General features: G+C 40.9%; 2 protein-coding genes across 5 annotated transcripts; one reads left to right on the top strand and one right to left on the bottom strand.

Moving 5' to 3' along the window:
• Nucleotides 1-1,651: 1,651 nt before the first annotated feature.
• On the top strand, nt 1,652-17,602 carry rufy3 (RUN and FYVE domain containing 3). 3 transcript variants are annotated; one of them, XM_088287955.1, is made up of 18 exons: nt 1,652-2,249; nt 6,033-6,206; nt 7,347-7,464; nt 7,722-7,823; nt 7,923-8,046; nt 8,841-8,905; nt 9,078-9,143; nt 9,232-9,301; nt 10,205-10,297; nt 10,377-10,463; nt 11,024-11,191; nt 11,363-11,460; nt 13,013-13,132; nt 13,201-13,276; nt 13,353-13,429; nt 13,509-13,542; nt 13,862-13,939; nt 14,942-17,602. In XM_088287955.1, the coding sequence occupies exons 1-18, from the start codon at nt 2,000-2,002 to the stop codon at nt 15,086-15,088; spliced, it is 1,947 nt and encodes a 648-aa protein (XP_088144081.1). In that variant the 5' UTR covers nt 1,652-1,999; the 3' UTR covers nt 15,089-17,602. The 3 variants fall into 3 exon arrangements, with proteins under 3 accessions (XP_088144081.1, XP_088144085.1, XP_088144092.1); XM_088287959.1 differs by lacking the exon at nt 1,652-2,249 and adding an exon at nt 3,976-4,474; XM_088287966.1 differs by lacking the exons at nt 1,652-2,249; nt 13,013-13,132; nt 13,201-13,276; ... (2 more) ...; nt 13,862-13,939; nt 14,942-17,602 and adding exons at nt 3,978-4,474; nt 11,646-12,044.
• Nucleotides 16,027-20,897, bottom strand: grsf1 (G-rich RNA sequence binding factor 1). Of its 2 annotated transcripts, XM_088287972.1 has the most exons (10): nt 20,372-20,894; nt 19,274-19,415; nt 18,877-19,032; nt 18,229-18,363; nt 18,021-18,159; nt 17,419-17,537; nt 16,712-16,806; nt 16,503-16,638; nt 16,170-16,244; nt 16,027-16,065 (listed from the first exon to the last, which is right to left on the bottom strand). In XM_088287972.1, the coding sequence occupies exons 1-9, from the start codon at nt 20,567-20,569 to the stop codon at nt 16,192-16,194; spliced, it is 1,173 nt and encodes a 390-aa protein (XP_088144098.1). In that variant the 5' UTR covers nt 20,570-20,894; the 3' UTR covers nt 16,027-16,065; nt 16,170-16,191. The 2 variants fall into 2 exon arrangements, with proteins under 2 accessions (XP_088144098.1, XP_088144096.1); XM_088287970.1 differs by having other exon boundaries at nt 16,027-16,638; nt 20,372-20,897.
• Nucleotides 20,898-21,330: the final 433 nt, after the last annotated feature.

The following is a 21,330-nucleotide window of genomic DNA, read 5'->3' as shown; positions in this document are numbered from 1 at the left end:
CTTAGCCAATTTCACCGATGTGAAATTTGGTAGACATAGCTACCATAAGTACACTAGTGGAGCTGTGGGTTCAAAGGGGGACTGCACCCCCCCCCCATGAAATAAGTTTGGGGCCCACCCGAGTGCCAGGCCAGATAATTGACTTTTGAGTATTTTGTTTTTTTTTTTTTTTGCGGGATTTCCTCCCATTCCCGTTCAGAAAATATATTGAATGTTTAGCTTCATTTTTTTAAGAATTCCTTGCCTTTGTGAAAACCTTTTTTTGATTCGCGGACCACCTGAGATATTCTTGGTCCCTACATTGCCCCCCTCCACCAACCCCAAGGGAAAGAAAAAAAATCCTAGCTCCATCTGTGCATAGGTAGAGGTAGTAGTAGAAATCTCAGGAAGCCATGCCCAAAAAAATAAAAAACAGGAAGTCTGTCATGTTGCAGCCCTTTTGCTCTGTAAAATTCTGCCACTTAAACCAGTTTCACTGAGGTGCATGACATTTAGTAGACATGTCTATCATGAAGAGACCAACAAATAAGTTTCAAGAAGCGCCCGAAAAGACAGAAAAACTGCAATTTTGTTTCATCGGACAAAAAATAAATTAATCAACTCCAGAAGCCAGTTTCACTTAGCAACATGAAATTTGGTGTGCATCAGGATAATGAGTAGACCCGCAAAAAACTTACAAGAAACCATGCTCACAAAGAGCGGTAAAGAAAGAGATGTGGCTGTAAGGTGGTTAGTGTTTGTGCCTGTTGTGGCAGCAGTCCCTGTGAACCCATTGGTGGTCAAAAGTGGTGAGGGATACCAACAAGATGAAGAGTTCTACCGTCAGTTTCAGTTCAAATCAGGTGGGAGTACAACACAAAACTGCAGCCCCCATAGATGGATAAAAATTGGTGGGATTTTCTGCTTTAATCATATTCCACAAATACAATCTCAACAGAATAAGGTTACTAGACCAGCCATATATTCTGCCTTAGTTCTGCTAATCTTCAGTCCTCTCCTTTCCAGCACAGGCCTCCACTTTTCTAAATGATCCACTAGCTGATCCCTGCTTTCACTGCAGATCACAATGTCATCTGCAAACATCATGTTGCTTTCCAGTCAAAGCTCATCCATCAACCTATGCAGCAAAAGAGAAAGGGTCTTAGAGCTGATCCCTGATGCAGTCTTGCCTCCACCACAGCCACAACACAGCTACCTTCATACATGTCCTGTACTATTCAAACATTCTTCTTTGCCACTCCAGACTTTATCTCAAAAAGTCCCACAGTTCGTTTCTGGATACCATGTCGTAGGCTTTCTCTAGATCTCCAAAGGCACAATGAAGGTCCTCCCGAATTTCTCCATCAACACCCTCAAAGCAAATAATGCGGGAAACCATACTGTTGCTTACAAATACTCACCTTTGTCCAGAGTCTAGTTTCCACATTTTTGTTTGATTGGGACCACAAACAACGTCTAAAATTGTTATTCTCATAATTTAAAACATTTACTCCTTTATATATTTCAATAGTCACCACCACAGTAACGACGTTCGATAAATTTGTATTTGTCCGATTTAGCGTGTGACATTTTTGATTAGCTCTCCTTTGCAGGTGTGGTATCTCCTACTCAACTATTTAACACCGAGACAACTCACTCCACTTGAAAATAGCAGCACCGATGGCGCGCAGGAAGTCGCATCGATTTGGGTCAGGAATTCAGCGTGGCAGTGACACATCATCTGCTGTAAATACAATCACGGTGACGTCACGTGATGACACTCGGAATTAGCATCGGATTAGCGAAAAGGAGAGTGGATGTTTTACCTTCCGTGGGGTGAGAGGTTGGAAGGTGTCGTGACCGATTTTGGTGTAACATCGCGGGCTCGATGCGCGATACGCACTGCGCGCTGGGTTTGGCAGCCATCGTTATGCCCGACCCAAGCTAACAAGCACCTAGCTACATAGCCGCTGGTCACATGAAGTGAGTTTGAACGGACAGTGTTGCTTATTCAACGGGGATGGCCGACTGGGATTTGTCCGCGGCGGGGCATGCTCCGCGGGCACCAGCCACCGGGAGCCGCGGTTCCTTTGACGAGAACGGTCACCGCGACCGTGACGACAGCCCGGGCGAGACCCTGTCGCCCACCTCGGTGATTTACTTCAAGGAGGCGTTGAGCTCCGCCAACGTGAGATTCGGGAAAGCTGCAGGCTCATCGCTCTCGCCCAAGTATGACTTCCACATCGAAAGGGTCGAATCAAAGCGGAAAAGTGAGTAAAATGAGCTCTTTCACCATAGCCATTTTCGAATCATACACTTTAATATGCAAGTTATCCTTATTTGTTGAATTGTTGTTCATGGCGGTCACGAGACTGAGTGTCTGCCATATGCTACCTTGCTGGGAGCTAACAACTCAAGGTAACGTCACTTTAAATACATGTATTTTTAAATATATAATTGTCGTAATTTATGAGTGATATTGTAAATAAAATAAGAAAAATTGGGAAAATGTCACAGATAATCCGGCTGCAAACTAACGTCAACAAGTTTGGGAGATCACGTGACCCTGTCCCGTGTCATACTTCCTGTTTGTTTCTTTGGAAAACCATTAATACTCTTAATCCACTCTTGAATAGTCACATGTTATTTTGATAGCGTTTGTAAACAAAAAAATGCAAAATATGTGTTCAAATAAGAGCATTATCACCATACACTATATTTCATTGAAATAATTATAATAGTAATAAATATATGGAGCCCTTGTCATCAGTCCAATGAAAGAAAATATTCTATTGATTATCCCATTGATTATTATTCACATACTAGTTTATATTGCATTATTTAACACAATTTTCGGGGTGAGTTGCTGATGGTGTAGTGGTACATCCGCGGTTCCCACTTGGTGACGGTGTCCATGTCTGCCCTGTGACTGAATGGCGACCTGTTCAGGGTGTGGTGCGCCTTTCGCTCGTAGTCAGCTGGGGTAGGCCCCAGCATCTTCCAACGACCCTGAGCAGGATAAGCAGTGTGGATGATGACATGGCAATTTTTGGGGTTGCCCCTCTTTATGTTCGAATGTCATCTCTGTGACAGTACCTGGCCTGGTGAGTGACATGGGCGTCAGCGGATGTAGATATGTGGCTGTTAGCGTTTTGACTTAGTCTGCCTGAGGTGTTGTTATTGGCGGCTCATAAATGATTGTGCTACTTGGGCGACCATCTATCCTTGACCACCTGCAGGTGTTACAATATGTTATAAAAAAGAATAAATTAGCAAACAGTGATACATTTCCTTCTGTTTTGGTAATAGTGGATGTGGCTGTGGTAGCACTGCACTTAATCTGCCTTTTTTTTAGGTGTCAAATGGTCTCAAATGTTGTACTTTTTTTGCCTTTTTAGGATACTTTTTGCCATTTTGCCAAAGTATTTCTACATGGAGTGGTCCGTGTGACACCTATAACATCAGTCCGTTTGGAAAGCGATTATACCTACAAAGTTTCAAGGCAGAGATTTTACTTCGCCTTTAATGTAATAGAATGATTCTAGTATTTTGAATAATCGTTTAACCGCTACGGGAGAGATTCCTAACTGTCTAGCACTACTTTTCTACAAGATAGGGCCATCTTGTGACAACTTCACGTGTTTCAGAAAGAAACACCAGAAACATCAGTTATGAAAAGGATGATTTGTTCTTTAAAAAAATAACCAAATGGGTGAATTTGCCATTGGTGAACATAGAACACTATTCTTGTCTGATGAGCATTGCCGTTGCGTCACGTTCGATTTATCTTGAATGAGAAGATTCCACGCTGTCATTTTTGGTCTCATTCCCGCTGACTGGTTGTTTATTAGATTCCCATAATGGGAACTCATGTGCTGCTCGCCGGCATCATTAGCATTAGGTTGGCCTCACTGGGGACCACCATCATCCCCTCCCCCCTTTCTCTCTCGCTCTCTCTCTTTCTTGCACCATCTGCTCACGTGACGCTGCTATCCAGCCCTCCTCCGCCACAGCGGTCGGCCATCTTGGTCAACACCCAGTGTGCATCCAGCCGCCACCAGCCCTAATCAGACTTCAGACGAGGGTGGTGGGTGATTGATTGTTTTTCTTTCTCTCTAAATCCCTGGCTTGCACAAGGAAAAAGTGGGGAGGGAAAGGGGGTGGACGAGTGAGGTAGCGCAGCGTCTCTGTCAGTCACGGGGAGGAGGAGTGAGACACCTGCTACAGCCATCCTTTTTGTCCCCTCACTGAGAATTTCGGGGGAACAAGCACACACACCGCCAGTTAGGTGTTTTTTGCCGAGTCATCACCGCCATCATGTCGGATCTGACGCCACAGAGCGAGACGCCGACGCCCACCACCGACAAGATCACGCAGGCCGCCCGGGAGACCATTTATCTGTGCAACTTCCGCGTATCGGTGGACGGCGAATGGCTGTGCCTACGCGAGCTCAACGACATCTCTCTCACGCCGGACCCCGAGCCGGCCCATGAAGGTAGGATTCGTAGTGGGGTTGCCTAACAAGGACACACACCCCTCACCCCCCAAGAGAAGATGAGCGGGTTTGCGGTGGCATCACTATGGATTTGACGATGCTCGATATGTCCGTTGATGTTTTGTCAATTATGCGACGCAAACAAATGGCCATGACGCTGCACTTGAGGATGTGCCGCTTGTTGCTGACCCGCTCCTTCCTTGTCTCTGGCCTCGCCTTCCAACAAATTCCACACAATTAAATATCGTCATGCATGGAAGCTGCGTCGAATGTTGTCATGATTCAAAACATTCAGTAGTGTTGTTTTTTTTTTTTTTTTTTGGTGGTGTAAATATGTTGTATACCACCAAACTCAAATCAAAAATCGATGGCAGTGAGTGATTTAAATGGGGTGTTTGCAGTGTTGAAACTTCTAACAAGATTTGAATTAGCATCACTTCACTAATAGCGCCCTCATTGAGTGTGTTCACGATCACAGTTCTCAACAACTGTTGCCTGGCTTCCGGTTGTGGTGAAGTCTTGCTGGGGCAACAACTTCTAAATGTTCAGTTTTTGGGCAGGCCTGATGTGTGTCAAAGCTCGGTCAGTTTTTGAGCATATTTAGGCCCTCATAAAGTGCAATTAATTTCAGAGAATATTGCTGATAACTACTATAATTTCTACAAAAACAAGTGGGTCCTCACTGGTGGTCACTACTCGGGCGTTAACTATTCAGCTCGATCCAAATAACAATACTAAGCTAGCGTTGGCACTGTGAACAAAGCTACGTTAGCGACGGCGGTTACGTCGGAAGCATGACTTATCGTGATCAGTGATATCGGTTACGTGTGAGAAAGTAACGTGTTACCCTAATAATGTATGATTTTTTTTTTTTACATAAACAACTCACGTTATGTGTTGTTTTTCTGTGTTTAGGAATTTGACAACAGATACTTTGCAAAGTCACAATTTGGTCCTGTTTAGCAATTAATGACGATCTGTTGCCTCCCATTCGTTATCGAGCGATAGTACCGTTCATTATCTGCCTCTTGCGTGCAGCAGTGACAACATTTGACAACACTTGAATAGGAATCACATGTATTTCAGTCACGATTTCCCTCGCGCGTGTGCGTGGGACAACACTAATGCTACGATAAAATACAGTGGAGGAAGCAGAGAGATTCGAAAAACTGAAACTATTTTGAGCTTGTGTCAGCTAAAGAAAAGATTCCGTTTCATTGCACATTCTGTGCTAGCTTAAAAAACTCTACCTGCATTTTGTTTTTCAAGCTCATACAAGGCTGGACATCTTTTTCCTGCTCATTCACTTTGGAATTCAATTGCTTGTCTCAATGTGCCCTGCGATTATTTCGCAATTGCTCCCTGACGTCCCCTTAGCCTACCACTCGCCCCAAAGTCAGCTGGGCTGGACTGCAGCTCCCCTGCGACTCTTATTATGCTATGGAAAAAAAAAAAATTGAATGGCTCAACGTGTAGTAAAACTACTCGCAACTTTTGTAGTTTGCACAGGTGTGGCCTTTGTCATAGTAAGCGGTTTGATATTCTGTGTGTGGTGTAGATCCCAAGGACCCCATCACCATCGAGAGGCTCAACCTGATGAACATGGCCAAGCTGAGCATCAAAGGTTTGATCGAGTCGGCACTCAACCTGGGACGCACGCTGGACTCGGACTACGCGCCCCTGCAACAGTTTTTCGTGGTCATGGAGCACTGCCTCAAGCACGGCTTGAAAAGTAACCTCAACAACACACGCTCTTGCCTTCTGCAGCTCTTTGGAAACATGACTCGATCTAAAACTAATTGGGTGCCCCCCAAGTCAGAGTATTCTCACTGGTCTGTCAAGGCTTGCAGAATATTTAGTTTTAAGACGATGTAAACACCAGCTATCAAAGGAAAGATTACACTCTCCTCTTTCCATCACGCCTCTATCTTTATTCAATTTTCTAGTAATCAGCATTGGCCAGTTGCACCCAAATCACTTTTTTTTAATGAAAATAAAATGCAGAAAATATATATTTTCATGCGACTTTGATGAGAATTGTTTATTTAGTGCCACTTCAAACTCCTGAATAGTCTTTGTCTTCTGTAAAATACTAATTACAATAAATCGCCATCGTAATAATTTTTAAATTTAACTAACTTTACAAACTATTTGCACACTATTTAGTTGTCGTGTTTAATAGTATGCGTGTATATTTACAATACATCATCGCTTCTTCTAAATTTCAATAATCGCCTTCTTTTTTTTTTCTCTCTTTTGTGATGCTCTTTGTGGTACGTGACAAATATGTGATCAATAGCGAGATGCTTGTAACGGTTTTATTTCCAATGGTCTGTTATCTTTTAAGAGTGTACACATTGTTGTTGCACACGGTGAGGTCGTCCAAAAGCGATTCAATGCTACCATGTTTAAGTTTTTTTTTCTTTATTCATTCCAAGCTCGGTGATCAAAGCAGAGTTGGCCAAGACTCCACCCATTCCCATTTAAAGAAAAGAAAAAAAAGCAGAGTTAACGTCAGCGGCGCTCCTCGATAGGATTCCCGTTAACTGCATTGAAATGGCGCTCAAGAGTTTTATATTGCATGTGTGCATATATACATTTATAGGTAGTCGTTGTTTGCAAAGGATGAGGGATTTTATATCCGAGTGTTTGTGTTCAAATAGCTATTGCCTGAAAAGGTTACAACAATAATGCTATTTGTTACCCCGACTAAGGTGTTTTGCGTTGTTTGTTAAGGTTAATGTCATTTCAAAACACCTTCCCAAATGCCAGCGACAGTTAAATCAATTATGAGTAATAATAGTAGTCATGCAGTATGAGTGCAGTGATCCGATAAAGACCGACTCATTTGTTGTCGTCTTTTCATTCGCAGCCAAGAAAACCTTCCTGGGCCAGAACAAGTCGTTCTGGGGGGCCTTGGAGCTGGTGGAGAAGCTGACGCCCGAGGCTGGGGAGATCACCGCCAGTGTCAAAGACCTGCCTGGCCTCAAGTCAGTTGGAATTCATCCATCCCGTATCAAAAGTTGTGCTACGATAGAGAACTGAAGAGTGAATGTTGAACCTCAATGGAAATGCGGCGGGGTTAATGGGGTGGTTAAAGTATACAATGTGACTCTTGAAGTTGCGATTGGTCAATGGATTTGTGGAAGGGAAATAATAAGGTGAATGGTTTGAATTTGGAACGCTGGAAAAATATAGAAGGAGGCACATCCATTCACATAATAATGTCGAGTTTTACGACTGACAGGACGCCGTTAGGAAGAGGCCGCGCTTGGCTTCGACTCGCCCTGATGCAGAAGAAGTTGTCCGACTACATGAAGACCATCATCAACAGGAAGGACCTGCTAAGGTTCATGACCCGCTTCGCACTTGCTCCTTTACTGTCAAACAAACCAAAATGTGTGTGTTCATGTATATAATTTTCCTTTGTGTGTGTGTGCGTGTGTAGCGAATTCTACGAGCCCAACGCTCTGATGATGGAGGAGGAGGGAGCCGTCATTGCCGGACTGCTAGTCGGGCTCAACGTCATCGACGCCAACCTGTGCATGAAAGGAGAGGACCTGGACTCGCAGGTTGGTCCACTTTCAACAGCACAGGTTTAGAAAGTGTGCTAAATCAGCAGAGAAACCTCCACAGCGTTTAAACATCTCGAATGCACCAAACACGTCAAGGTCTTGACAGCTCATCAGCATGGAATGGAGCAGCCTATTTGTTTTTTTATTGTTTTTTAACTATTTGGGGGCTGGAGTCTGCAGAGTAAAGTTGTGATGTTATGACAAAAAAAAACAAGGCCAATATATCACAGAGATTTATTTTTGTAACATTACAACTTTGGCTTTGAAAAAGATAATCTGGATTTTTTTTTTTATTCCCCCCCCAAAAAATGGCCTGTGAAAATAATTTAACCGCTGTTATATTATTTTATGTATGTGCATGTCTGTGTGTGTATGCGTATGTGTGTATAGACAAAATAAAAAAAATATGTATGTAAATACATCTGTATGTATGTATGTATATGTGTGTATATATATGTATATGTACTTATATATGTTATGTTTTTTGAAAACCAATGTAATTTTGCGGGGGATAGGAGTTAATTGTTTTTCTTAAAGATTTCATTCTACATTTTTAAAAAATATTTTTTTCTGTTTACTGTAATGCTAACATGTTTTTTTTATCCTGCAATAATACCACAACTCCTTTACAATTGCCGTTTTGCTCATTAAATTCAGCTTTTTTTTTTTATCCCATATATGTATCCCCTCCCCCCCATATTTGTATTTTTCTTTCCAGTGTGTCCCTCATAGTCCCTGGTTCAAGCGTGACATGGTTTCAATCCTCACTCATTCTTCATTTTTCTCCACAGGTTGGAGTAATCGATTTCTCAATGTACTTAAAAGATGGCGGGCACAGTAGCAAGAGTGCAGAAGGGTGAGTCTGAGTGTATTTGAATAATAAAGACCCGCCTCTTGCTGGAAGACAGCTGGGATAGGCTCCAGCACACCCGCGGACCTAATGCGAAGAAGCCGTTCCGATATTGAATGGACTTATCCTTGCGTCCCCCGCCCACAAAACAGTGTTGATGTTGTTTTGTGTCAATCAGTGACGGTCAGATCACCGCCATACTGGATCAGAAGAATTACGTGGAGGAGCTCAACAGACATTTGAGGTTCGTGTGTTTGCGTGATGTTTATTTCAAAAGCAAGCAAATAACGACGCTCAAGTTGTGTCTTGTGTGTGTGTGTGTGTACGTGTAGCGCTTCAGTAAATAACCTCCAAGCCAAAGTGGACGCCCTGGAGAAGTCCAACACGAAGCTCACTGAAGAGGTGCGAGACACATTTGTGTGAGATGTATTCATTCCTGTTCTTGCTACCCAAAAATGAGCACATTTTGTACAGTCGAGGCCGAAATTCATTTAGTACACCATTTAAAAAAAATAAATGAATAAAAAGTTACTAACAGCTGAGTACAATATTAAAAAGTATGCCTCAATAAGCAAGTGCAAATTATAAGCCTTTTGCAGCTCTGTGTAAATGTGGATTTATTTTTATTTTATTTTTGGGTGGGGAGCTGATTTATTTTTATTTTTTCTCTTCACAAATTATTTCACGTGTACTACTTTCCGGTTATACTGAGAGTTTCATCAAATATGACGTGTCTTTTTTTTTTTTTTTTGTTAATTTGCTCATGTTCTTTACTGGCAAAACGACCCCGCTTTAAGGGAAATGCGTTTGTCAAAGTTTAAGACCATGATACAAACAACTGTTAGCAGTTGTTTTCGCAGGTCCATTGTCATTTAGAAAAAAAGAATAAATATATGGTCAAGAGATTTTTAGTAAACTTTTCTAGATTAATTTTATGCACTGATTCTGAATCTGCCCTAGTTTTCTCTCTGGCACATCAGGTTTTCACAATCACTATAATAATAATGATAATTTATTATTATTATTATTAAAAAGGAGCTATATTATAACATGTAATCAAATAATATAGTAAGTGATATTTCTGAATTAAGGCTTCATTCACAGCTGGAGTTTTTAGTCAACACATGGTAAATTCTGTATTGCGCAAGCTTTTTAGGTAAAAAAAATCTCTCAAACCTGATGTGCAAGACAAAAGTGAAGACTTTTTTTAAATCAACATCAAGAGTAAAAAAGTCATGGCTGATTATAATTTGCTGAGACCAGTGTCATTTTTTTCTTCTTGAATTTTGGATTGAACTTGTGTAGCTGGCAGTGGCCAACAACAGGATCATTACGCTCCAAGAAGACGTCGAGCGGGTGAAAGAGGAGAGCTCGTACCAGCTGGAGTCCAACAGGAAGGTGAGCTGTCGGTCGCCTTCTGCTACTTTTGAATCTTGATTGTTGCTTTCATGCGTTTTTCACGCACTTTCTTTCTCAGACGCTGAGAAGCGACTCAGCCACGTCCGACGGACCAGCGCTGGGCGAAACGCGCAAGCAGCTCAAGGAGGAGACGCTCCTTCGACTGGTGAGCGTCCTGCTCCATTCCACTTTTCTGCTGTGGCCAAAGTGTGGTCCGTTGACTTTTATCCGGCCCATGAGCAAGAAGCCTCTGATTTTCATTGCGATGTTTAGGCCTATTTTTTTTTCTAAAATTAGTTCATTCAAATTCGTGGTTGAAGATATTAGATCATGAAGGGTTTTGACGTGTTGGCCGAAAGATCGTTAGATCGTTTATATGGCACATTCTATACAATTTAGCTCTATGGAAGCCCAGAGCCGCCGACGAGGACTTGACCAACCAATCACAGCAAGCACAGTGCCCCATTATGTCTCCAGTATTCCTCGCGACCCTTGTGAGGAGAAGCGGTACAGATAATGGATGGATAAATAATAGCCAAGTTTCGTTACAATCAAATGAATTGAAAACAATAATGTTCAATATGTAATATGAATGACGTTATTCCTTTTTTAAGCTCAGTCCTACACATGACATACCTGGCCCATCTGTCCCACTTTAAAAATCCAATCCAATCCAAGTCGAGCACGTCAAAGACTGTGCACGCTTTTTATTTGTTGGTGGCGCAGGACGTGGAAAAGGAGCTCGAGGTGCAGATCGGCATGAAGCAGGAGATGGAGCTGTCCATGAAGATGCTGGAGAAGGACGTGTGCGAGAAGCAGGATGCGCTGGTGGAGCTCCGGCAGCAGCTGGACGACCTGCGCGTCATCAACCAGCAGCTCAGCCACAAGTCGCAAGTATGCCACGACTTGAGACAAGTTCAGAGCTGGAGAAGTGCCGTCCGCGCGTTAACATATCGTTTAGTGGAATAAAGATTTTTCGCCATCGTTGTTATGATCTGACTTATTTCATGATATGTATACACTAGGGCCTGACCAATTAAAAATGGGCTCATACTTCTTCCTCAGAGCGCCGACGCCAGCGCCAAGCAGAAGAGTGACGCCGTGGCCCGCCTGGAGGACAAAATCACCCAGATGTCCGGCACCATCAAACAACTGGAAAGCAGGTGAGCATCTCCGAACCGCACCGGAACGCAAAACACCCAATGCTAGATTTATTTGTTCAAAACTCTCCTGTTGTCTCCCTTCACCACCTCCTCCTTTTTTTAAATTGTATTTTTTTACCCCATCACATTTTTAATTTTTTCTTTTTTGGGGGGGGGATTTCTTTCTCTTTTAACGACGCGGTTAGTGAGAAACATTTGGTCAAGCAGGCCAGGAACCTCAACTCGGCCGCAGGGAAGCTCCTGCAGCTGCAGCAGTAGCCCCACGCAAACGCGCTGACGGAGAAATAACCAAATTAGGGAGCTCCACCCTCCCACCTCCTTTTTTTTTCTACCGGCTTCGAATAGCACGGACTCAATGCATCTTTTAAGGAAATCCTTGTGTTCTCCAACGCGCTTCGTGCTTCTTGTCAGACGTGCTCATGAGCACCCAAGCCGCCCCCCCCCCTTTCCCCTCCCGTGCCAGGGCGGTGGTCCAAGGAAGTGGTTAAATGGAAGAAAGACGATTCATTTCTGGATTTTAGAACTGTATGTCAACATTTGTCCTTGTAACCATTAGGCTAATAAAACAATCGACCAAAAAACAGCCCACTTCCTGACATATCGCTTGCTTGTGAGTTGGTTATTATTATGTGAAGGCTGAAGAGCTGATTAAATTCTTTAAAAAAAATAAATAGGAAAATATAATGTGTGTATGTTTGTATGTAGGGAATATTTTTTTCCAAGTATACTAATGAATGGGAAAAAAAACATGAATTAATGTTTGTCAAAATTCAACAATAAATGAAAGCAAACAAATTATGGGAAATAAGAGAAAACGGAATATAAACGCAACAAGAGAATTAAAAAAACGATTGCTATAAAAATACATGTAAAAAAATTCTACGTAAAAGGTACAAAAAGAGACTGATACGAAACTATATATATATATATTTTTATTTTTAATATATTATATTTATATTTTATATATATTAATATATTATATATATTATATATATATATATATATATATATATATATGCAAAAAATTATAAGTAAATTTTACAAAAAAGCAAAACAAGGATACAAAGTAAAACCAGCACAAATTTATATTGAATTCTAATCTCTATTTAAAAAGTCATAAACAAAACTTATTTAATAACATTATTGTTATTATCCTTGGCTTCTTAATTACTTGCTGCAAATTCCACATTTCACAATGGATTCCAAACCATTCCAACAATTTCTACTTTCCACATATTCCAAAGGAAAAAAACATTAATTCTTAACTGAATTCAAAATGTTGGACATTTTTAAAGTTGTTACTTTTTGAAGGATTTCACATTTCCTTGGACAAAAAAAAAAGGAACGTCAACTTATTTAATTTAGCTGTGTTCATTTTTTCAGTCCCAAATTCTACATTGCCGACACTTCCACTTTCCGCTCTTCAGCGTACACACACAATTTTCTGCACCAACGCCCTTCATTCACTGCCTTACTTTTCAGTTGGTTTCATTTTCTTTGAAAGTTGTTTTTGCATCGCTCCATCACCATTAAAAAAAACAAAAAAAAACAGATGTAAGCAGGCTGAGCGGGAAAAGGAGGCAGTACTGGAGGCCAACCGTCTCTTCAAGCGCGAGTTCGGGGACAAGATCGAGAGCCTGGAGGTGGAGCTCGAGCGGCTCCGGAGACACAGGTAACCCCCAAAAGTCCAACACAGTCCAAACCAAAATTCCAAATCTGGTGTTTTCTGCCTTCCACTAGGTCCAACCTGGAGGTGGAGCTTAGAAAGGAGCGAGAGCACCACCTAGTCGGCACACCACCCCAGGACCTCCCCCAAGTACACTCGCATTCCAAATGGCAACATACTGTGTGCTGTCCGGTGTTTGTTTGCTGACGAGGCTTTCGTGTTGCAGTCTCACTCAGGATCTCCAGCAGTGAGGAAGCACCTCCAAGTGACAGCAGAGGACAAAAGCAGCCCAAACTCCAGCTTGTGCGTACTTTCATCAACAACATGGCAGCCATTCTAAAGTGTTTTCAACAATATCATTATATATTTGTGTCTCCAAAAGGTCCTTCTGCCCATCTGATGATGACGATGAAAACGTAAGAGTTTAGTTTTTTTTCATAATATATGTTCAAGCCGGAGTTGTGTGTATCTATGTTTTCGTCCTTGTGCTATTCAATTAGCGGTCATCTCAGAACTTGTTTTTCGTCATGTTTACAAATAATGTTCGTTGTAGCATTGTACCAGATACCAGTATCCTACCGTGATTTTTTTTTATATATATTTTTATGTATATATACATATGTGTGTGTGTGTGTGTGTGTATATGTATATTGAGTGGAATTCCACGTTCACGGCCCCCCCAAATGATTTGAATTGAAGTGCTATGCTAGATGTTCTCTATATGTTCCTGTCCAGGATGAGCCATTTGTGGACATCAGCGAAGCTTCTATGTGTCGAATGTGCGAGCAGGAAGACTCCCTCCTCAAGACAAAGGTAACAGTGTGAGATTCTGTACAAGAAACAAAAATGTCAAAGGTCTACATTCATGATATTTTTTTTTTTTGGGGGGGGGGTAATTTTTAAAAGTTTTATAAAGTTTGATTTTTAATTTTTATGTGGAATAAAGGCACTGCAACCTAAAAGGTTTCTGATTGTCTGTTATAGCCACAACATGGCGTCAAAGCACACTTTAGTCTAAATTATGCTTCTCAAATACTGTGCACCAAGATGGCAGCAAAGGAATATATTTTTTTGATTTGCTTTTGACTCATCTGTACTGTAGGTTTTAATTTGCTTTACTGGCTAGCAACCAGTCCAGGATGTACCTCCCCTACTTGCTGAAGACAGCTGGGATAGGCTCCAGCACCCCCCGCAACCCTCGTGAGGACAAACGATTCAGATGGATGAAAATGAACCATGCTTGATTGGCTGTAAAAAATAATTTAAAATCATTTACTACTTCATTATAGAACTATGCCAAATGCAATTGCATCTCATATGAAAATATTACAATACTTTTGTTTGTTTTTCTGTATGCCAATTAAAAATGTGAAAATAGCAAAAAAAGAATGTCAAGCAAGAAAGAAAATAATGCAAAATTTGCAATGACCCGAATATGAACACGAAGTGATTTATGCTTTTCTTAAGAAAATAAATAAATAAATAAAAATGCATCACAGGTGCAAATTAATATAGTGAGGAAACAGTGTCAACATGCTTTTCAGTGGGCAGCAAAGATTAGTTCATCTAATGAGTAAATGTTTTCATTTCTTGTCACATGTTCTGTTAAAAAGTTGTGTTCTAGAATCTAGATAATTTCTTTCTTGCTACAATGCTTCTGGGCTATTTCAGCATTGGAAAGGCTTTTTTTTTTACCATTTAAAATGCTGCCACTGCCACATGCATCTGTGGGACTATCAGCAGAGCCGAGCATGGGGTTGCGCAAAAAAATAAAAATAAATAATTGCTAAATCTGCCCTTTTGTATTTTTTTCAGAGACAGTGCAAGAACTGCGGCGGGGTGTTCTGCGAGGGCTGCTTGGCCAACGAGCTGCCGCTGCCGTCGTCCATCCTGCCCGAGGTGGTGTGCGCCGCATGCTACGCACTTTTACTTCAGCAGTACGCTTCCTCTGCGCCAGTGTAAACAACAAAACAGACTCTTTCCTGCTACAACTGGAACTGCCACATGCACTTTTTTTTTTTTTTCTTTAACACTCAAAAGGATCCCCTAATAATGGATGTCAACGTTGAACCCCCATTTATTGTGGGGGTATGTTCCGGACCCACCCACAATCCACCTTATAGAGACCAAAGACACTTGTTTTAAGCACAAACATAGTAAAAGGTGCAAACGCATGCTTGCTTCAAGCTGTTTAGTCACGCCTACACAATACAAATGACTATTAAACATTGTGTATTTATTTGAACCAAACATAATTTCATCTTGACAAAATTCAGTTACCTTAATGCTAACACATAGATGAGCTAAATGAAATAAAGATAAAGATGTCCTTTATTAGTCCCACAGTGGGGAAATTTGAAAATCAGATGTTATGCTAATCATGAACTTTCAAACAACTGCTGTGATACATTGTGGCATTCTTTGAGTCGTTAGCTTCGCAGCTAACAGACCGCTTGATGTCACATCAACACCAGTGCGAGTAAGTAACGTGTTGTGCAACACTTTGCAGTAAGAAACGAATGCCGTTTGTAATTTAGTGTTATCAAGATCACGAAATGAGTAACAACAGTACATACACACGCAAGCCCGCTCATCACACAGAGCGGCGAGCTTGTTAAAAAGAAATGTCATTTTTATGGCTGGGAAAAAACTCAAATTGTTCTTGTTTTTGATCCAAATCTTAAAAAAAAAAAAAATGATTAGGTATGCCGACACAATTTAATGAGATAAGAATGGGAAAAAAAGGGGGGGAACAAAAAACTTTTATATATATATATAATTGTTTTTAATATTATCCAGCATCATGTTCAAAACATTGTTTTGTTAGAATAATTTAAAACAAGTTTGTTTTTCACTCCATTAAAAAAAAAGGCTCACTCTGGAATAAATGGAGACGAGCATGTGTTGACACCAGGAATAGTTTATTGTTTGATGCAGTACTTGAATAATATGGCATGTGTCAGCATGAAGAGAAAAGGTGAGAAAACATGTTAGCATCAAGGGGAATTGTCAACTCGAAAACAGCAAAACAAAGCTTGTTTACCTTGTTTAGAAGCTTTTTTTTTTCACCTTTCGTTGTCAGGCACTGAATTGAGGAACAGCTCTATGTATCTTTGACCTAAAAAGAAAAAAACAACTGAACATTCAGCACGAAAGCTTTAGCTGTAAATATCAAAGAAATGAGCACCTTAACCCACAATAGGTGAAAACCACAATAAAGAGGGGAGCATACATTTTGTTTTCCTTTCTAATATACTTTTGATCCACTCACATACAAACTCGTTTGAATCGCAAACATCTACAATGCATATTTTCTTGAATGTATCCTCAGCATGAAACGAGGCTTCGCTATAACCGAATGTGAGTGCATGTTCACCTATGTACATTCTGTCTTTGGACATGGCCGCCAGGGCGTCCTGATGGCTGGCAAAGTAAATGTCGGCCTCGCCGCTCGGCCTGCCGTTGGGTCCCAGGTCCAGGCGGATCTTGGACACCGCCAGCGGGGCAAAGAACTGTAGCGCAACAGAATTGATTTTAAAAACATTATTGTGATAATCAAGCAAGCCATATAGAAGTTAGGATTGCCTTCACGACATCCTGTCCAGAGACGTGGAAGGGGAGTCCTCTCAAGTGGACGTAATGCGACAGGTTGGACACTTTAGGAGCGACGGATGCAGTGGCTAAGAAAAATAGAGCACAACACACACATAGTGTCTTAACAGATGAAATATTAACAGAGGATTTAGTTTCATTCAACAAACATACAAAAAAACTAAATGCATCCATCCCTATTTTATGTAAAAGAACCGAGTCAATTAAGGTTGGACATTTTGCTTACTTCTGTTTTTAATAAATTAATGATGATGGCTTGAATAGGGATGCATCGTAGATTAAAAAAAAATCAATAAAATATAAGGATAGACTGAATTTTCTTGTTTTATAAAAACATAAAAAATGTGGGTTGATGAATGGATTTCTTTTTATTTCAGTTTTTATACAAATGACAAGAACGGAAACGTTAGATTTTTTTAATTCCTTTTTGTCTTGGGAGGCAGGCTATACTGTATATCTTAGTTGACTTTTTTTTTTCATTCTGACTGTTGAATGTTAATTTGTATTGTTTTTATTTTCATCTTTTTGGTCTTCTGTAACATGCACGTTGGCCAATGTATCTTCATCTTAAGTCCCTTAATTAAAAGTGCAGATATTTTCTGTTCATAAGCATCATATACATTTGAGATTATGGACAGCAAAAGTGTGAAAAGTGTCAAGACAGTTTTCAAACTTGTTACCAGGTCTGTCGGGTGCGGCGCCGACTTTGTTCCCAGTTGTTGTTTCGTTTGCGCTTTGTGAAGCGTTCCTCCATTTTGAATGAACCTCTTGACTGCTGCTAGGAAACACTTCAATGTACCTGTCACAGGACGAGAAAAAACAACGGTGTTCACGTGAAGTAAATGCTGTGTTTGATGACTGCAATCATTTTGCTGCTTTTGGGCTCAAGCCATCAAGCACTAAGAGTATTTCTTTAGCGACATCTAGGAGATTTCTTTTCTCCCATTTTCTGATGAGCTGCACTAAAAAAATTTAATACTACTAGTATGTATACAAAAGGAATATTCCACTCAATTATTGTACATAAAATGTGCCTAAATCTGTTTTAGCAGCTTTGTCAAAATAATCCATCCACCTCAAACATAAGCCCCCCCCCCCCCCCCCCCCCAAAAAAGAAAAAAATAGATGGACTAATTTCATTCGAGCAAATAGAGGGAATGTCAATTGATGCATTTAAAGAATTTGAATGTGTTGGGCTAAAATTATATTTAAAAACATGTTATGTGGTCTCTTGAGAAGAGGTGATTGTCTGGATCCCCTGTGATGGCTTTAAATGTCTGACCTGTTCCCAATGAGCTCTCGGTCTCTGTGCAGAGCTTCATCGGCTGCTTCCTGCGACGAAAACCACACAAAAGCTTCCCCCGTCTTTCTCCCTCTGCTATTTATCACCATGCTGATGCCGTTTTCTGTGATCTCCAAACCTGAAACACACAAATGCGCTTTCACATACGGGCTGACAAGCACAGGATACTTGATCGGGTACACCTTACCAGAAAAGAAGCGAACGATGTCGTCCTCGGTGCAGGTGAAGGGGAGACCTCGGAGCCGGACCACCCGAGTGTCGGCGGGAAACAACGCCGCTTTCTTTAGCATGCCCTCGGCGTCGCTGTTTGTTACCTCGAACACTGAGGGGGCGTGCACCATTTTATTAGGTACAACTGAATCAGTATATTTGCAGGTTTAATAAGGACACATTTATAATGTTAATGGATGCATTTTAAATGCAGCAAAAGACATTGAGGTTGGATGAATAGATTACATTTCTCAAGCGTATAATATTAAATCAATTTTTTAAGCAATATCAAAGATAATAAGTACCTTTCCTAATTTAATTTACAATAAACTTAAGGATGACTGGATGCAATATTTAACCAGAATTATCATAAGCGAGATTAAAAAAAATTCTTACTTTCAATTATAGAAATAATGTTATTGAACTTTGTTTTAATTTGGATTTATTTTATTGCAGCTCTTAATTTTTATTACAATAAAATTATGCATGACTGCAAGAATTTTTAATACAATATTTTGAAATATAATTTGCTGCATATCCGGTCAAGAGCACAAAGCTGATGTGTGTCGTGAGCGTAGTTGGGTTTTTTATTTGTCTGCATGAGTGTGCCTGCGAAGACTCAAACCTTCCACGTAGCGAGGACCAAGGTACTGCCGGTGCTTCTCCAGCGCTTTGCTCACATCCTCCTCATGCTCCATCTCCAGAAAGGCGCGTCCTGATGGCCTCCCCTGGTGGTCCACGGTCAGGTGCACGCCCGAAGTGCCGTCGCGGATCCGACACTCTGGAGACACAATTGTGACTTCCGATTACTGTTCCACATCACACTTCAGACGAGGAATTTTTTTCTGCATATTTCATAGAATGGCAGATTGTCCTTCAAACGAAGTCAGAAAATTAATGAAATACTTAACAGGAAACATTTGCATGAGCTTGTGGTGAGCGGATAATAGTAACAAAAGGACCAAGTCTGTCTGAATTTCGAAGGAAGCTGCTGCTTCAAAATATCGATATTTTTTCATTACCCGAGAAGAAATGCACCAGGTCCTGGGCCGTACATGACCATGGGAGGCCTATCACTTGCACGATGTACACGTCCTTCCTCTTGGTAAGCGCAATTTCATACTGGTAGGCTGGAAGGGGAGGATATTCTTCCTCACATGGTGCCTGGAAGTGCAGGAGGATGTACAAAATGATGAACAAGCAGAGGTGGAAGACGTTTTCAACCTCTATATGTGAAGAGAACAAAAGACAGTTGTGTTTAAAAAAAAAAAAAAAAAAAGTCTTGATTGAACTCCTGTTCTTACTGCAAGTAAAAGTGGAAAAGGTACGGGCTGAAATTCTCTTACACACGAAAATTATACTTTTTAGTTGATGTTCAGTCGAACATGAACTCTTTGAATACCTTTTGACAGCAATCCGAACGAGGGACGCCATCAACTACTTTTTCCGTTCTTTTATGGGAATGGGCAGAGAAAAGTCTCTGGTTTGATCACTTAGATGGAAAGTAAAAAATACAAATAAAACATTCACTATGGGCAGCAGACGGCAGCATTGGATATCTTTTGCTGTGTCACAATAATGTGTAAGGGCCAAAAAACAAGGTGGGCCCTTGGAAAAGTGACTGTTACAAGCAGCTTGGGACTGTTTAAGTGTTTGTCGCATTAAACCTACTGCAAAGAGTGTGACGAAAGATAGAAAAGATGGCAGAGATTATTTACATTTAGAAGCAGACGCGATGACGTAATGTCCATAAACACAAGCATGCACAAAGCACACACAACTAAATACTACCACTACTAAATAGTTTGTCAAATAGTTTGCTTGGAAAATACATTGTTTTTCCAACAAACGCACATTTCAATTGTTGCTGTGGGTATTTTATAGAGAAAAAGACTGTTCAGATGTTTGAGGCATCACAAACGCAAAAAATATTGGCATTAGTGTTTCTGGTTTTCACGAAAAGTTCATTTTCTGTGTCAGTGCTCTAAATTGGCAGGCGCTCAATAGCCTCTCGTTTTTTGTTTTAATGGCTGGCCCTGAAAGTTAATATTGCAAATGTCTTTTGTGGGCCCCATTATGAAGCTCCCTTGGATTCCCAAATGACTAAATACGAGGCTAACCTTGCTGCACAAACGCCGCTGGGTGGTCCTCGCGATGTCCACGCACTGGAGACGACACACGCCCCGATAAGTGACCGCTGTCCGCGTCGTGGAAGTCCAAGTGGGCCATGGAATCCGAGCACACTTTGTGGAAGTCTGGTGGCTTGCCGCTAGACAGCGTTGGAGCAACATCAGCAATGACCTGCTGCTTGCACTCATGCTCGACGGTTTCAGACCGAGTTTGAAAAAGAATTAATCTTACTAAAAAGCAAAAGCATTCGCGTAACGGAGAAGTGTAAATTTAACGCTGAACGTGCTCACGTGGGTCAATCCGTCAAGGACGGCGAACGAGACGGTGCGGGGCTAGCCGGTGGAATGCTTTCGATATCCTCTTCCGTATTCAAAATATGACAAAATTAGTGAAATTATTTAAACAAAAAAAGTCGGTGTTTTAACTTATATACAAATTTATGATGGTTTTCATTTTATCCTAGAAACCCGTCATCGTATTGCGTATCCTCAATTTAACGCCTCGTTAATAAGCAACCTTAACTTTATTGTGAATGTGAATTATCAGAACATGATACTTCCGGTTGTATTACTACTATCGGTGTGTCACAAGATCATCTCAAGTGAACACCGCCACCCAGTGGACTGGGTGCTTTGTGAAAGACCAAAATTCGTCCCTGTATGGTTTATCAACTAGTTTTTTATATTTTTTTCCACAAATCGTCAATAAATAGTAGACTTTGTTGGTTAAAGCATAGTTAGGTGGGTTGACAAGAAATTAAATGACAATGCAAAGTCCAACTTCTCTATTTGTTTGGTCTCACCAGTCCCCACCCATTTATTTTCTCTTCTGCTTTTGGTATTTTTGTTCTTACACTTGCACAATTTCGTCCAACCCACGTCCCAAAAAAGGGTAACAAAAATAAAAGAACGAGCTAAAACTACTAAAATCTAATCACATTGTGCCATGG

This window comes from Idiotropiscis lumnitzeri, chromosome 1 (genome assembly GCF_059441095.1).
Source record: "Idiotropiscis lumnitzeri isolate Australia: NSW breed Sydney's pygmy pipehorse chromosome 1, RoL_Ilum_1.0, whole genome shotgun sequence".
Lineage (NCBI taxonomy): Eukaryota > Metazoa > Chordata > Actinopteri > Syngnathiformes > Syngnathidae > Idiotropiscis > Idiotropiscis lumnitzeri.
The sequence above is the reverse complement of the archived record's forward strand: the minus strand, read 5'-3'. Positions and strand labels throughout refer to the sequence as shown.

What these genes read in the sequence shown, in the direction of transcription:
- rufy3 (XM_088287955.1), top strand. Translation starts at nt 2,000, where the DNA reads ATGGCCGACTGGGATTTGTCCGCGGCGGGGCATGCTCCGCGGGCACCA. An exon ending in CCTCAAGCACGGCTTGAAAA is followed by an intron (nt 6,207 to 7,346) that starts GTAACCTCAACA and finishes TTTCATTCGCAG; the next exon opens with CCAAGAAAACCTTCCTGGGC. An exon ending in AGTAGCAAGAGTGCAGAAGG is followed by an intron (nt 8,906 to 9,077) that starts GTGAGTCTGAGT and finishes TGTGTCAATCAG; the next exon opens with TGACGGTCAGATCACCGCCA.
- grsf1 (XM_088287970.1), bottom strand. Translation starts at nt 20,569, where the DNA reads ATGAGTGCAAGCAGCAGGTCATTGCTGATGTTGCTCCAACGCTGTCTA. An exon ending in AGCGGCGTTTGTGCAGCAAG is followed by an intron (nt 19,416 to 20,371) that starts GTTAGCCTCGTA and finishes CTGCACTTCCAG; the next exon opens with GCACCATGTGAGGAAGAATA. An exon ending in CTGGACAGGATGTCGTGAAG is followed by an intron (nt 16,639 to 16,711) that starts GCAATCCTAACT and finishes GTTGCGCTACAG; the next exon opens with TTCTTTGCCCCGCTGGCGGT.